A 14708-nucleotide genomic window follows, 5' to 3' on the forward strand; every position below is an offset into this window, starting at 1 on the left:
TAAGTGCAGCATTATACTACTTTTTTAGTAAATATTTTATTAGCATTATAATGTTGTAAGTTACAAGAATTTTGATTTGTTAAGCTCATACTGTATAAATGAAAAATTGACACAAAACATAAATAGAAAACGAATAATCATCATTTTCCAATAGCCCACAAACAACAAACAATTTAACACACTCGCACTTCAGAATATTTATCACATTTTTTAGAGGTGAATATGTCTATGAATTTTTGTAGTTCTGGGCTCTATGCCTGGGGTGAACACTGTTTGTTCTTCGCCTGTTTGTGTGAATTTTCTCGTAAACCTTACAGTTTTATTCTGTACTTTACCCAAGTATGTGTAGTTACAAGTTACAATGGAATAACATCTCCACAAAGCATGTCTTCATGGCAAAGATATTTCTAGCATCGACTCCAAGTTTCTAAGAACCTTTACTGTATACAGTAACATGTAAGATGGAAATATAAAAAGGGCTCAGTCAGTTTTGCGCAGTTTACATTTCATGTTAGAAGTGTTTTTTGAAACCATAACTCTAGATTTGCAACTCAATTTCATAACCATTAGATGCTTGAAACCTACCTAAATTTACATTTAAATGTATTTCCTTTAGTGTTGTTTATAAGATTTCACGTTATTACAAAATTGTCAACATTTAATAATTCTGTAATGGACAGAAAATAGATAAATGTATGAATGGGTACAATAATGGAAATGCATTAACTATATAATAAAACTTTTAAAACTGGAAAATTATTCATTGAAATAAAAGCAAGATCTCCAATGAGAACATTATTGAACTTACTCAGGAAAGAGGGATGCCCATCCAGGTATAAATCCTGGGTCTCTTGTAAACCAAAGCAGTGCCATAAGGATAAATATGATAAGTGTAACAATTTCCTGATAACTGCAACCCAAAAACAGAGAAATATAATAAAATGTAGACTTCTGATTTTATGCCAGATATCTTTGATTTATTATATTGCCTACCTCATCGGGCCCAGAGCCTTATATTCTTCTTTGATGACTCGAGCAGATGCTTGCTCCCGTACTGTTTTCTCTTTGGAACAGTTGCACATTCCAGTAAAACTATCAAGTGAAAGAAAATCCTAGTAACACAATCATTAACTATAGACATTAGGTGTGTCATTGATATTCTTTTAGCAGTTTTGAATGTCTGATTCAGGATGGTGCAGAGATTATATTGTTCCTGCCTGTGTGTGTGTCATTCCAATGTTTGGAAATTTCTGTGGAAATGTTTCAATGATGGGGGACAGCTTTTTCCCCCACAGTGCACAAACATGCAATTCGAGTCAAGTGAGTGTATTAAATCACCATCTACTTGGTGATGATCTGGCATCTTGATTAGACCGGATCTCAATGCTACGACCATTAAACATAAAAGCTATGGTCTGAAAATTAATAAATGGATTTAAAAATATAGCAATTGAAAAGCAAACATTGTATACACAATATACTTCTTTCTTTTGTGGAAAATTTAGTAGTTCACTCTAGTTACATCAAAGAATTAAAACACAGATATACAGTTAAAAGGAAAAATCTCCATAAAGAAATCAAACCCATGCCTTTTACTGTTTAGAAAAAAAATCACACAGATACTTACTTAAATCCAAGGAAAAGCCAGTGCAGCCAAACCCATGACAGAATTAGAATGATTATGCTTATTGGGAAACACAAAAGGAACCAGGATCCAAAGTTTATACAGTGGCAATCTGGATAGCGGCTGGTAAAAGACAAACAACATGGAAAATAATGTTTAAAAATGTACTTTTCATACATAGAAAAGACATAATTCAATTTTCTTTGGAACCTGTGTCACAAACTTTTTAATGTCTATTCTGATTTATCTGGCACTTATCTAACACTTAAACTGCTCATTTCAAACTATGTGAGCCAATGTCAATTCAATTCCTGATGTCACCACTATAGAAGAAGGCAATGAGCATTAGCAGGCATGTGTACTTTACCTAAAAAGAAAAGGAAGACTTTGCAGTATTTTCATTAGAGATGTACATTAGCTGACTATATAAGAGTACTATATGAAGTGCCACTGCATCTAATGCATTAAGCCCTATGCTCAGGACCATATGGCTAATTTGCATGCATAATTAGCCATGTGCTAGAACTACCATCAAAAACAAGCTTTAAAAGAGCCCTCCCCTACCCTGAAATTAAACACATGTGACCCTGTTTACAAGGCATTTCTATTTTCTTTATGGAAGGAAATCAGAAACAGAAAAGATGTGCAGCTGCACCTAGTGTTGTGACTTCAAATAATGGAGCGAGCTAATCCCACGCCATTGAGTCATCACATGGCTAATGTGTGTCCACAGACTGGAACTCTGTCAGTTCAATCACATACTATATATATATATATAGCTACACAGCTCAACTTGGCCAGGACGCCCTGAGGATGGAAGGATGGGGGGAGGCAGCTACTTCTGGACACTGCCTCCCCCGAAATGCTAGATGGCAGCTCCCCTGGAGTGTAACGGTGCCCCGGATTCCCGCAGGGCATCCAGGGACTTGGAGTTCGGTTTCTCAGCCCTTTTGGGTACCGTGGATGCTGCCAGGAGGAGCTGTGAAAGGACCAGAGGAGCCATGCCTCATTCATAGCCCAGAAGTACTGCCATGTCACAAGGACAGAATCCCCGAAGTAATTCCTGAGTGAAGAAAAAAGCCAGTTCTTCATTAGACCCGGAAGTGCTAGCAAGTCATGTGGTCGGAAGGACAGAAGCACTTCCGGGTCAAGGACTATATAAAGGACTGCTGGAGACCCAGCAAGCAAGCCAGAGTTGGGAGGAGTAGGACAGAGCTTGCTCGGAGGTGGGGAAGAGAGAATACTGTTTATAATTTTGATTAATATAGTTGTTTTGCATGTTTATTTTGGCAGGGGTGCTTCTGGGCACTATAACAGAAAGGAAAAGATTAAAATATCTTCTTGGTGCTTTTAACCTGTGTCCAGTATATCTGTCTATTGGGGTTAAAGGGGTGACAGTGACCCCTAGAATCTTACAATGGGGATACCCCTTTGACACTGGGACCGGGGGAGCAGCCATGGGATGCACACTACGGTTACATCGGAGCCAAAGGCATGGGACTTCAGGGCTCAGACCTGTTGGGCTCCGTGGCCACCACCCAGAGGAGGTGCACAGCTTAACAAGCCCATGAGGGCTGGAATGCAGCCACACCCGGAAGTGCAGCCTAATTAGGCCAATTACTACCTGGAGCACTTCCTATAAAAGGAGCCTGTGGCCACTACTCAGGAGGAGGAGGAAGACAAAGCTGCCTGGGAGGAGTGGAGGAAAAAGAAGAGTATGTTTTTGGGACTGTGTAGGGCCTGTGGGACACAGGGAAGACATGCCTCATGGCTGAAGACAAGAATAAAATCTTTTTGCTTATTTTTACCTGTGTCTCAGTTGTCAGTCTGTGTTGGGTCGATGCCTATATAGTGCCTGCTATATATATTACTGATAGTTTGTGGCCCTTTGTTTTATTTTCTTTGTGGTTATCGTTCTTTTGTTCTTTGAGGCACGGCAGTACAGTACTTAGCAATGTTACTTCAACTCAAATCACATTTTTGCCCACAATAATATGTCCAGCAGAGTTGGCAGATGCTTCCCTAGTCCTCAGAGACACTTAAAACTCCTCTGCGCCATTATAAGCCACTCAAAATTAGTTCACTTCCGGATTTCCATTTGGCATTTGCAAAGTTTGGCAAACTTCCCGAACATTTCCGTGATTTCACTGAAATTACTGTACTGTAAGATGAACTCCACAGGATTCACTAGTCACTATTGGACATTTTTTGATTTGGTAATTGATTTGGAAGACTTACCTTTACTTAAATAAAGACTAGTCTTTAGCTCCTCTTTCTGAAAGCCTGTCATTTCCCATTCGCTTACTTCCATCTAAAAGCAAAGTCCTTGTAGACTTACTGTCTCGGCTGTTAAGTTACCATCACGAAATATGTAAAGTTCAACTGAAATTTTCTGTTGTTAATGAGAAAAGCTTGAGAAATGACTGTCTTCTAGGTCCAACAATTGAATAATTAAATGAAGAATTCAACAACAGTATTTTTTTCATCTTTAACACTGCTGTAAGGTATGTTTTCTAGGTAAACACAAACACATGTGTCATACTGAATTTCTCTTTTTCCTTTTCAGGATTTTAATAAGTTCTCTGCATCTCTCATTTTTTAGATTTTTGTATAATTTATGATCTGTGTAGTATGCTTATGTTTTTTCACAACTGACAATGTTTGGACTTCCTGATATTAAATTTTCAAAGTCTGTAATGCTATGGTAATGGTAAGCTGCTTCAACATGGCACTCTCACTACTTGTTGTATGATTTAGTTAGGTGTTACAGTCCATAATGACAAATATTTGACTGCTGATGATAAGTCCTTATAAATGGTGGTGGAACAAAACGTTTTACAGCATGAAACCTTAGAAAGGCAGGGAGGTTAATCATCCCAACTCATACTTTTAGTCTTTTATGCCTTGTGTATATACTGTGTAAAGCCTGCATCTCCAAACAGAAAGTATTTTTGTCAGCCACAATATCCTTGAACAAAACACATTTTTAATAATCCTCCATAGGCTGTGTATAATTTTGGATTGTACTCACACTTACCATCTTTATCATGGGTGTGTTACATTTGTAACTATTTACAGTAATACCTCACCCTATGTCAGTAATTAGATCCAAAAGGCACGACTTAAGTTGAAAAATGGCTTAATATAGAAACCCACTAAAAATGATTTAGACCCCCTATAAACACTTAATAAGTATTTCCCTTAAATGTATAAACTTTATTAATGCTAAATTAAAGAATAAACAAAACCAAAAATAAAAAAACATTTTTTACATGATTTCAGGAGGACGTTATATATTGAAGATGCTGAAGTTGTTGGAGTTGTTGACAGTTGATTCTTATCAGTAGCAGACAATTGAGGATTAGTATCAGTGCGCTACAAAGATTGGTCCAGAGTGACCTGAAGGCTCTTGCTCATCTTTTCATCTAGGTTGAGCATTTACGGAGCAAACATGTTGTGACATCCCCCCATAATTTTTGTGAAGCGCTGAGCACTGGGACCCATCTCTTCAAACAATGCAAGACCTTTCCCAATGTGCACAAAGGCATGCTGCATTTTACTGATGGTGAAGTGACATGGCTGTACCTCTGGATTTTTCTACCTCTTGGCGTGGCTGTTCGTGATGCTCCATCAACTCATAGTTTGTCAAGGGTTGCTTCTCTGTCTCATATAATGAAATTAAATCTTCCTCCTCCAATTTTATTTGCAGCTGAGTGTTCAACGTCAATTATCTCGTCAAAGCCCTTGAAATTTTAGTAAATTGAGGGCACAGCTTCTTCCAAAAACTGTTCATACGTGTACTCAGAACTTATGTTCATTATGCCATTGTAAATGTATGTCTTCCTGAAGTCACAGAGTGTGACCCTGTCATCCAGTTGTGTTGCAGTTACAGCCTGATGTAGTATACGTCTCATGTAGTAGCACACACATATGGCATTGATCCTCTGGTCCATCGGTTGCAGAAGAGAGGTGGTGTTGGGAGGGAGGTAAATGATGGTGACTTTGAGATGAAAGTCGACGATGTTTGTTGGGTGGCCAGGAGCGTTGTCTAAAATAAGAAGGATGTTAAATGGAATACCCTTCTCCCTAAAATACTTCTCCACTGCTGGTACAAAGTGGTTGAAGATGCAATCCTTAAAAATTTCACAAGACACCCATGCCCTCTGATTTAACATTCATATTACTGGAAGAGATGCCTTGGCAATGTTCTTCAGTGCACGAAGAATCTGGGCTTAATCCACTAGCAGGAGCTTTAGCTTAAAGTTGCCTGCACAGTTTCCTCCAAACATAAGGGTAAAATGGTCTTTTGAAACCTTGAAGCCTGGAATAGCCTTCTCCTCCTTGGATATAAATGAATGGTCTGGCATCTTCTCCCAGTAAAGACCTCTCTCATCTACATTGTATATCTGTTCTGGATCAAATCTGTTTTCTGTAATAAGCTTTGCCAATGTTGCAGAGAAGTTGGACACTGCTGTTTTGTCAGCTGATGCACTTTTGCCTTGGATCTTGATGTTGTGAAGACTCTGTAACTGCTTAAATCTCATCAACAATCCTGCACTTGCTTTGAAATCTGTGTCGTTCTCATTGGGAAATCTTTTTCTTGAGATCTACAAATCTCTTCTCTCCTCTTGCTGATGACAGTGTCCTGCATCCCTGGAGCTTCATCCTTAATGTGGACTAAAATCCTTGTCATGCACAATTGTCAATACCATCATCTGACTCAAACCAAAAGTACAAGCAATGGCAGCAACCTTTTCACCCCTTTCATGATGTTTTATCATGCTAACCTTATCTTCTAACAATATAGCATGATGCTTAAGGATAGGAATGTTCTTTGTAGCCATGGGGTCAAATATTAAAGCCACAAATACTACACAAAGGAGACACTGTGAATAGCACAAACACAACTTTGAAGTGAATTGGTGTGCGTGAAGAACAACATCGACCAACAATGCCGCCACACAGCGGCACTCAGACTTATCAGCACCAAACACTCGGTAAATAAGACAATATTTTCCAATTTATAAGCTTTCATTTGATTTTATACATACAATTTACAGTATTATTTTGCATATTTTAACATCGGCTGATCGACCTAAGGATGTGTAAACCAACCTAAGACAATCTGTATTTTTCCAAATATTTTTAACAAAAAACTGACATCAAATTGAATTTGACATAACACAAATCGATGTATGATGAGGTATTACTGTAATTACATTTTTTTAATTATAGGAGTGGAAGCATACAAATATGAATTTCATAAAGTGAACTGAACTGAAGTAAACCAATTTGCTAATACAAGCCTACTATGACTACGACTTTGTCATGCATACGTGTCTGTGGGTCACCTTCTTGGCTCATCAGAGGTATGTAGTACCACCCCAGGATGAGAGGGGGTGCTGTCTCTAACATTATAATCTTATTCTTTCTTCTCAGCCCAGAGAACACACCTGGTGAGGAAAACTGGCTCTGCCCCTTCTAGGCTGAGTCATATAAAGCCCGGACATTAATGGAAGGAGGTAACTCACTTTGGTACGAGCCAGACTGGACTGGAAGACGGTGATCCTCCAAGCCAGACTTGTTCAACCAAGCAGCAGTCACGAGTTAAAAGAAGGCTATAACCTGTGTTTCATCATTTGACACTACTGTGCGGTATTTTATTTCCAGTCATTTTCTTTGAATTAAACAGGATAACCTAGTTGGCGTCCTAACATTTTTCAACCCGATCTTTATTCCTATCTGACTACAACTTATATTAGAATAAATAATTTAAGTTAATGTTAACAAACAAATGATCTTATACATCAGAACTTGTACTAAATATATGAGCGCCTCATAACCAACTGAAAAGTTGGGTAGCATCGTTTTAAAAGAAAACAACAAATATTTTTTGTCCCTAAGCTTCCAGTTCACATTATTGTAAGTTTCCAAGTCAGCAATTAATAATGAAACTCATAATTCAAAGAAGTTTTGGTCTTGGAATATGATTACTATGCCATTGTCAGCCTTCATACTATAACCCTGATAGTTGAAAATATAGCCAATGGTTTGTGATGCTGATTTATTACTCTAGATTAACAAGAAAGTAGCACAACTGCAAAGGGAAAAACAAATGGCAGGAAATGCAAAAGCAAACGCTCCCATCACTTAGATCAATCAGAGACAAAAGATCGAGATAGACTTGATTGGGATTAAAGCACATTGTTCACAATGTGTGAGGATATAATGGTTGAAAACATTTTCATGAGTGCACTAATAAAACCCAAAGTGTGATCAAAGCAATTATCATGCAGAGAAGCATGCAGCCCTATTAACACTAAGAAGAAGCCAGAGCTTTGACGAATGCCCACTAAATGTCTTTTCTGTTCAATTCCACTTGATTAAAGCATTCTAGCAAACTTATTTGAAAAGAGGATGAGACTATTACATATCTGTCAGTACATTTTCACCTTTGCTCTAACTATTCATGATTCATCTTATCATGTTACTGGTGACAATATCAATTAAACTCCTTGATAATGCAGGACACTGTGAAAGCCACAGATTTGGTAGGCCTTTCTGCAGGAGAGTAATAGTTAACTGAAAATGAAAGGCCTTCACTATCAGTCGAAAGTCAGCTGAGATTTATTCAAGCATATGTCCTTTGTGGTATGTCTAATCATCATCTGTTACAACTGTAGCCTCTTTAAAAAGAACCTTTATCATAATAAAACTCATACACCCCCTGGAAGCCTGAAAATCTAAATTGTAAGTGTGGTGGAGTTGAATATAAGTTGATAAATGTTTTGTATGTCTTTATTTGTAAATCAGACAAAGCAAATGAAATATTAGTGTTTCAGGATTTAATTGATGGGAACAGCAGTGCCTTCATGCCTACCTAACCAACCTCCCTGAGACTTTAGCACTGACTCAGGATTTGAATGTTATGGCGGGGTTGGGGGATATGCCTAAAGCCAGTTTGGTAAGGGGAGGGGGGGGGGGTTCTCTGCAGGACATTCTTAATAAGCCAATCCCCACATGAAGGCCATAAACCTACAGTAGCTGGCAACCTTCAATTCAACAAGTGGTCTCGGGGGCAGGTGTGTAAAGGCAGTGTGTGCATCTATTCATCTGAAGTATGGCTGTTTGGGATTGGTTTTGAATCAGAGGCCATTTTGTGCCATGACACCTTATACAGTAGGTGCAAGGATTTGCACAGAGAATCTAAACATTTAGTTGCAACCCCGAAATACACTATGGCCATAAAGAGAAGAACACAAGCAGAAAGCACAACTTGGCAGCCATATTAAGGCTGGCATGTGGTCTGTTCAGAAGAAAGACGACTAGAAATCATGACTTAACTAGAGACATTTAAGTCTGTGTGCTGCCTGAAACTGCAGCATCTAGCATTTATCAGGTTGTAGGGTTGCCAATATTCACATGTACTTTGCTTATTGTTATTATGTTATGAGTATTATAAATAATACATTATTTAAAGTTGTAACTTAACTCCTGCTTGTCTTTTACACTATGCAATTGCCTGAGGTTGTAGATGTAGAAGGGAAGGTGGGGAGAACTTGTAAAATACAATACCGTATAAACAGTGGTAAGTCTTTGAGATTTGAGGCATTTTGATAAAGTCTAAACAATAAGGAATACAAAAGGGGCATGTAGAGTAATATAGGACTCTACCAAGACAAAACAGTAGGAGTTTCTAAAAATTTTAAAAAACATGTTATAGTTTTATAAATTACTCATTACCGAATTTGCAGGAAAATATTGTATTAGAATGCAGAGAGTTACTTACAGGCTGGACTGGCAGCTGTCTGAGAGTGCTTCACAGTCGGGACAGGGTAAGCTTAGTGTATGGCTGCCAGTGGGACAAGATGTTTTAGTGGAAACAGCCCACCAGCAAAAAAGGATACCACCTGCTTTAAATCTTTGGGTTGTTATAATATACACATGGTTTTGATATATTTATGGAGTTAATCTTTGTTTTAAACTTGGTTTTGGAAGTTTCCAACTGTTTAGAAATTCAATCAGTAAGTTTTTGAATTATTTTTATTTTCTTTTTGTTGTTTATGCAACGCAATCTGCAGACTACGTGACAATAACCGTCATGCATATGTTGTGACCAGACTTCCAGTATAAATATGGTGGTGGTTTCATTCAAAATCATGCTTTATTTGGATCAAATAAGCCAGATCCTTAGCAACAGATAATTTTGATTCAAGAAGGTATGGTGCTAGTCCAATTCCAGCTTTGAATCCTTTTTTAACTTCAACTTTGATTTTTGATTTGCCCCTGTGCTTTGATCACTCGTGGTCTTTTTGATCTCTAGTTTTAACTGTGGCCTGGCACTGACTATGACTGTTGTCTTGTGTTTATATCTCCTGTTCTGTTGGTTACGCACAATAATCCTCTGAGACTCTGTATCTTAACAGGTTTAAGAAAGAGTGTGGAGACATTTCTTAGGAAACATATAAATTGGAACCCCACACAGATGTTAGTGCTTGTCTTTATGAGTCAATGTCTCAGTGATGATGGACAGTAAATTAAAAATGGTGATTACTGGTACTATGATACCAACAGTTTAAGTCAGCTGTGTGTTGTTCCCAGTTTTGGAGGGGTTTCCTGTGACCCATAAAATGGGAAAGTGAACTCATGTTGGACTCTTAAAGTGCAGTGTAGCTATTGTGGAGGTTCAGCCCGGCTACAGACAGACACCAGGAAACACGGAAATCGAAACACACTCTTTTATTATTTTCTCACAATGCACAGTCCTTTGCACAGCACACACAGTGCACAACCCACCAGCACTATTGCTCACAGTACTTTTCTTCTCCTTTCTTTCCTTCTTCTCTGTCGCCCTCACTTCTCCACTCGCAAGCTCCATCCCCTGCCTCCCGACTCCGGCTCCTCGAATGGAGAGAGGCGGCCCCTTTTATAGTTCACCCGGAAGTGCTCCAGGTGCTCCCTTATGAAGCTCTTGCAGCACTTCCTGGTGTGGTGGAAGTGCTGCAGTCCAGGGTGCCCTCTCGTGTTCCAGGGGAGATACTGCTCCCCTCCGGGTCCTTCCATCCTCCAGCGGTCCCGGCTGGGCGTGAGCCCCTACCATCTGCTACACTGTTGCTAATCAACAAACAAGTCCTTTATTCTGATGAACCTGTAGCAGCACTACCAAGAGGACTTCAGTTTCAAGCAGTCAGCAGGAGTGGACAGGGTCAACAAGAGGCTGGCATCCGAGTGTGTATAAGTCATGAAAAGTAATGTTTTGCATGATGCTGGAATGTTTTTTTTAGATAGAATATCTATGTATAATGCAGTTTGTCTGCTTAAGATATGCATATTCTATCTTTTTGTTAAATAGGAGATATGTTTTAAATAGTGTACTTACTTATTGAAATGCTCAGCAAAAATAAGGTTAGTAGATGTTCCTGTGATCGTAGTTAATCCTCCAATGGTGGATGCATATGCAATGCACAAAGACATTCCCTTGCACATCATGTGATCTTTTTTGCTTCTGTACTTTCCATGCATCTCTGATGCAGACACCTAAAAGTGAGCATTGAATTCACATTAGTATATCCACATAGCGTATCATTTTATGCTTAAGAGAATCCAACAGAACATTAAACATTTGACAGTAATACACTGAATCTATGGGTAGATACTGTAGTTGAGATGTTGTGAATTTCAAGCAAGTCACCAGTTAATACATCACTATGGAGTATTAAGTGGGTCTGCTTTGAATATACACCTTACTGAAAGGCAGAACCGTTGGGCAGGATAAGAACAATGAGAGACTCCAGATTGCCTGTCTTTAAATATCTTACAGGCATGGACCTTACAGAAAAGGGCTTTTTGACAGCAGCAATCACATTATTTGCACTTAAGGTGTACTGTATATTGTATTGACTGAAATAGCAGGATTTGAGATCAAAGATTTTTTTCTACAAGACGCAGCTAATATCCCTGCCTCCCAGTTCAAAGTGTGCATGATAAACAGTTTTTGGTAGTAATTTTTTGTACTTACAGAAATGTGGTAAAAAGAAAAAGAGCTCATTGGCAGAGCTGTAGAAGAGGATGAACTATAGTAGTATTAATACTACTATAATTATGCAATGCTGAAGGCCAGTTAAAGAGGGGGAACTTGTTTGATTATATCTTTGGTGGGCAAGCAAGGCAGGTACTCCAATTTTTAAGATGATGCAACAAACCTCCCGGAAGACCTTGGATGATATTCATCCATGTCGCTTTTCCTGTATGTCTACATGAATTCAAGCTTTCCCACAGACACCACTGCTCTTTTATAAGCCTAGGAAAAAATAGCCTGGCCTCCTGTATGGTCCCTAAGTGCCCATACATTAATGAACCTAAGAACCTAGCTGAACAAAATAGATTAAGTGTTACCTAGAGGCACGCCATTCAGGTTAGCTACCAAGGACTTAATTATGACTACAGTATATAGTAGCAGAGTTAAAATCAGTGAGGTAGGAAAAGCATTTTTTTCTTGCAACTACAAAGTGTGCTCTGGTAACCTTGGAGTTGAGGTCACCTTCACCAAGAAGTAAAAATCGATGCCCATGACACCCTTAAATGCATTTTATCCTTTTTTCAATTTCCTACAGGGCTTCTTAATTTTTTTTCCCTGTGACCCTATAATATTGCCCTTCTTACCATCTCCAAGATCCATGGGTGCTTTTCCTTTTGGGAAGTGTGGAGAACTTTCAGAGTGGAGCAATGTAGATTGCTTAAACAATCCACAGCAGCCCACAGTGACACAGAGCACAAAGCAAACAAGACTCAATCCTATTAAACACAATCGTGACTCACAACCTTACGTGACCCAAAAACTGCATCCCCCTTTTGGGCTTCGACTCACTTTTTGGGTCGCATAAGGTTGTGAGTTTAAGAAACTCTGATATATCATATAATCTTATTAATCCATGCATTCTGGAATGGTGGAAGTGTAGATAGTGCTACTTTTTCATGACACTGTTAACATTAAATTGATTCCCTCACAGATCACTGTTTTTGTGTCATTTCTTTTGTTTGTTTTTGTCCAGTTACTCCTACTTCTTCCATGTTCCAAAAATATGCATGTTAGATGGATACGTGGCTGTGATTTGATTCGATCTGAATGAACATAGACAGGTATATGGGTGTAATGTGTGAGAGATATACTGTCATCCTGTTCAGGAGAGATTCCTGCATTTCACCCAGGAAAGATCCAGCTCCCAATGATACTCTAAAGAAATATGGATATCAGAAAATAAATCTCAATGATGACTCTAAAAAATATTTGGATTGTAGGCAGCTGCTTATCTTTGAGCTAGATAAATTCTGGGAGTGAAGGTGTAAACAGAAAATCAAGATTTAAAATCAAATACAAGAGCACAGTATTGCTTTGATGCCCACTAATCTTCAAATTATGTTCACATCCTAATTTAGTACGGTACAAAAAGTTAGTTTTCATTCAATTACTTACTTTTATTAGCCATTTACTGATCTATAGATTTACAATGGCTTCACACTTTCATAAAAACAATAAGGTATCACAAAATAAGAAAACAAATAATTCATCTAACAATTAATTTTACCGGTTGGATGTATGTATGTATGGCATATTATTAGAGTTATTAGTGTTGTAAGATGAAAAATGGGTATAGAAACCACATGAGATTTACGTGTAGATTTACATGGTGTATCTGGGCTCTTTGTAATAAACAAACATGAAAACTTTTGTATAATGTGCAAAACTCTGAATTTGCTAACCACCAGAAAGCTTCATATATGCATGCCTACCATATTTTGATGCAGCGTATCATCTTGATCATCTTTCATTGTGTTATGAGATGTTTCATTTCTGTATTTTGAAGAAAGTAAAACAGGGTTTCAGGAATTCAAACAAATAACATTGTAATTTAAATAAAAAGCGTAATTACTTTATGTATTTCAAGGTTAGCAAACCTACAATTTCTGAAAGCCTAAAGGCAGTGATACCAGAAAGTTTAATTTTGTTCTGCAGTGATACTTTTTATGTTAAATTTAGATCCGCAAACTTTGCATTCACTGTATTTTCTGTTCTTTGGTTTTTACACTTTATTTTTTCACCTTGTTGACTGTTGTTTTGCTTAATGTACCTATACAAAGTAAACATATTTACACACACCTCTCTTAAAAGACTTCACATTTTATTATTATATAAATTAATTCACAGTGGATTTCATTGGTCTCCTTTGGCATTGATTAACATAAAAAGACTCTTTAATGGACCCAGGTTCGCTTTCCGGGTCCACCCTGTGTGGAGTTTGCATGTTCACCCCATGTCTGCGTGGGTTTCCTCCGGGTGCTCCAGTTTCCTCCAAAAGTCCAAAGACATGCAGGTTAGGTGCATTGGCGATTACAAATTGTCCTTAGTGTGTGCTTGGTGTGTGGGTGTGTGAGTGTATCCTGCGGTGGGTTGGCAACCTGCCCGGTGTTTGTTTCCTGCCTTGTGCCCTGTATTGGTTGGGATTGGCTCTAGCACACCCCTGTGACCCTGTAGTTAGGATATAACGGGTTGGATAATGGATGGATGGATGGACTCTTTAATGCCAAAAAGTGAAACATATCTCAATTACATTGTTTTATATTTGCAATGAATTTAGATCTCTTTGATTTGAGTGTGTATCTGTCTTTAAACCATGTTGTCTGTACGTGATTCAGAATGTGTGCTACTATTGGCTGTACAATATTATTATTTTAGTAGACCTGGTGTTGGCACTGGTGTTAACACTGGTACTGACACAGTTTTTCAAAATTGGCAGATGCATACTTAATCACATGATTTCAGGGCATACTGACTGCTCTACTCTTGTGTTATGTTGTTACAAGCCAGGCAGAGTATAACTGGTGAAGAAGCAGAGCTGAACAGGCAAATGTAGGATAATATGAGGACTGAAGCTACAGAAATCTGGCCAATAAGGCATGCTTATGATGACCTATGTACTGGAACCTATAAACACATTCAAACACCAGACATCTGACGCATATACAAACGAACAGTGCCAGAATAAATGGCAGTACACATTCAAAGAAAATGGTCCAAAAAACAAAT

At 38.3% G+C, this 14708-nt stretch overlaps 1 protein-coding gene across 1 annotated transcript in view; it reads right to left on the bottom strand.

Annotated features, from left to right (window-relative positions):
* Positions 1-14708, bottom strand: part of slc13a1 (solute carrier family 13 member 1) — a 59798-nt gene that overhangs the window by 24868 nt on the left and 20222 nt on the right. The window contains exons 6-10 of the mRNA XM_039761143.1: positions 13415-13475; positions 11004-11161; positions 1628-1747; positions 994-1092; positions 809-910 (exon numbers count right to left, since the gene is read on the bottom strand). Of these exons, the coding sequence (XP_039617077.1) occupies positions 809-910; positions 994-1092; positions 1628-1747; positions 11004-11161; positions 13415-13475 (540 nt within the window). The remainder of the gene's footprint in view (positions 1-808; positions 911-993; positions 1093-1627; positions 1748-11003; positions 11162-13414; positions 13476-14708) is intronic.

Source organism: Polypterus senegalus, chromosome 8 (genome assembly GCF_016835505.1).
Source record: "Polypterus senegalus isolate Bchr_013 chromosome 8, ASM1683550v1, whole genome shotgun sequence".
Classification (NCBI taxonomy): domain Eukaryota; kingdom Metazoa; phylum Chordata; class Cladistia; order Polypteriformes; family Polypteridae; genus Polypterus; species Polypterus senegalus.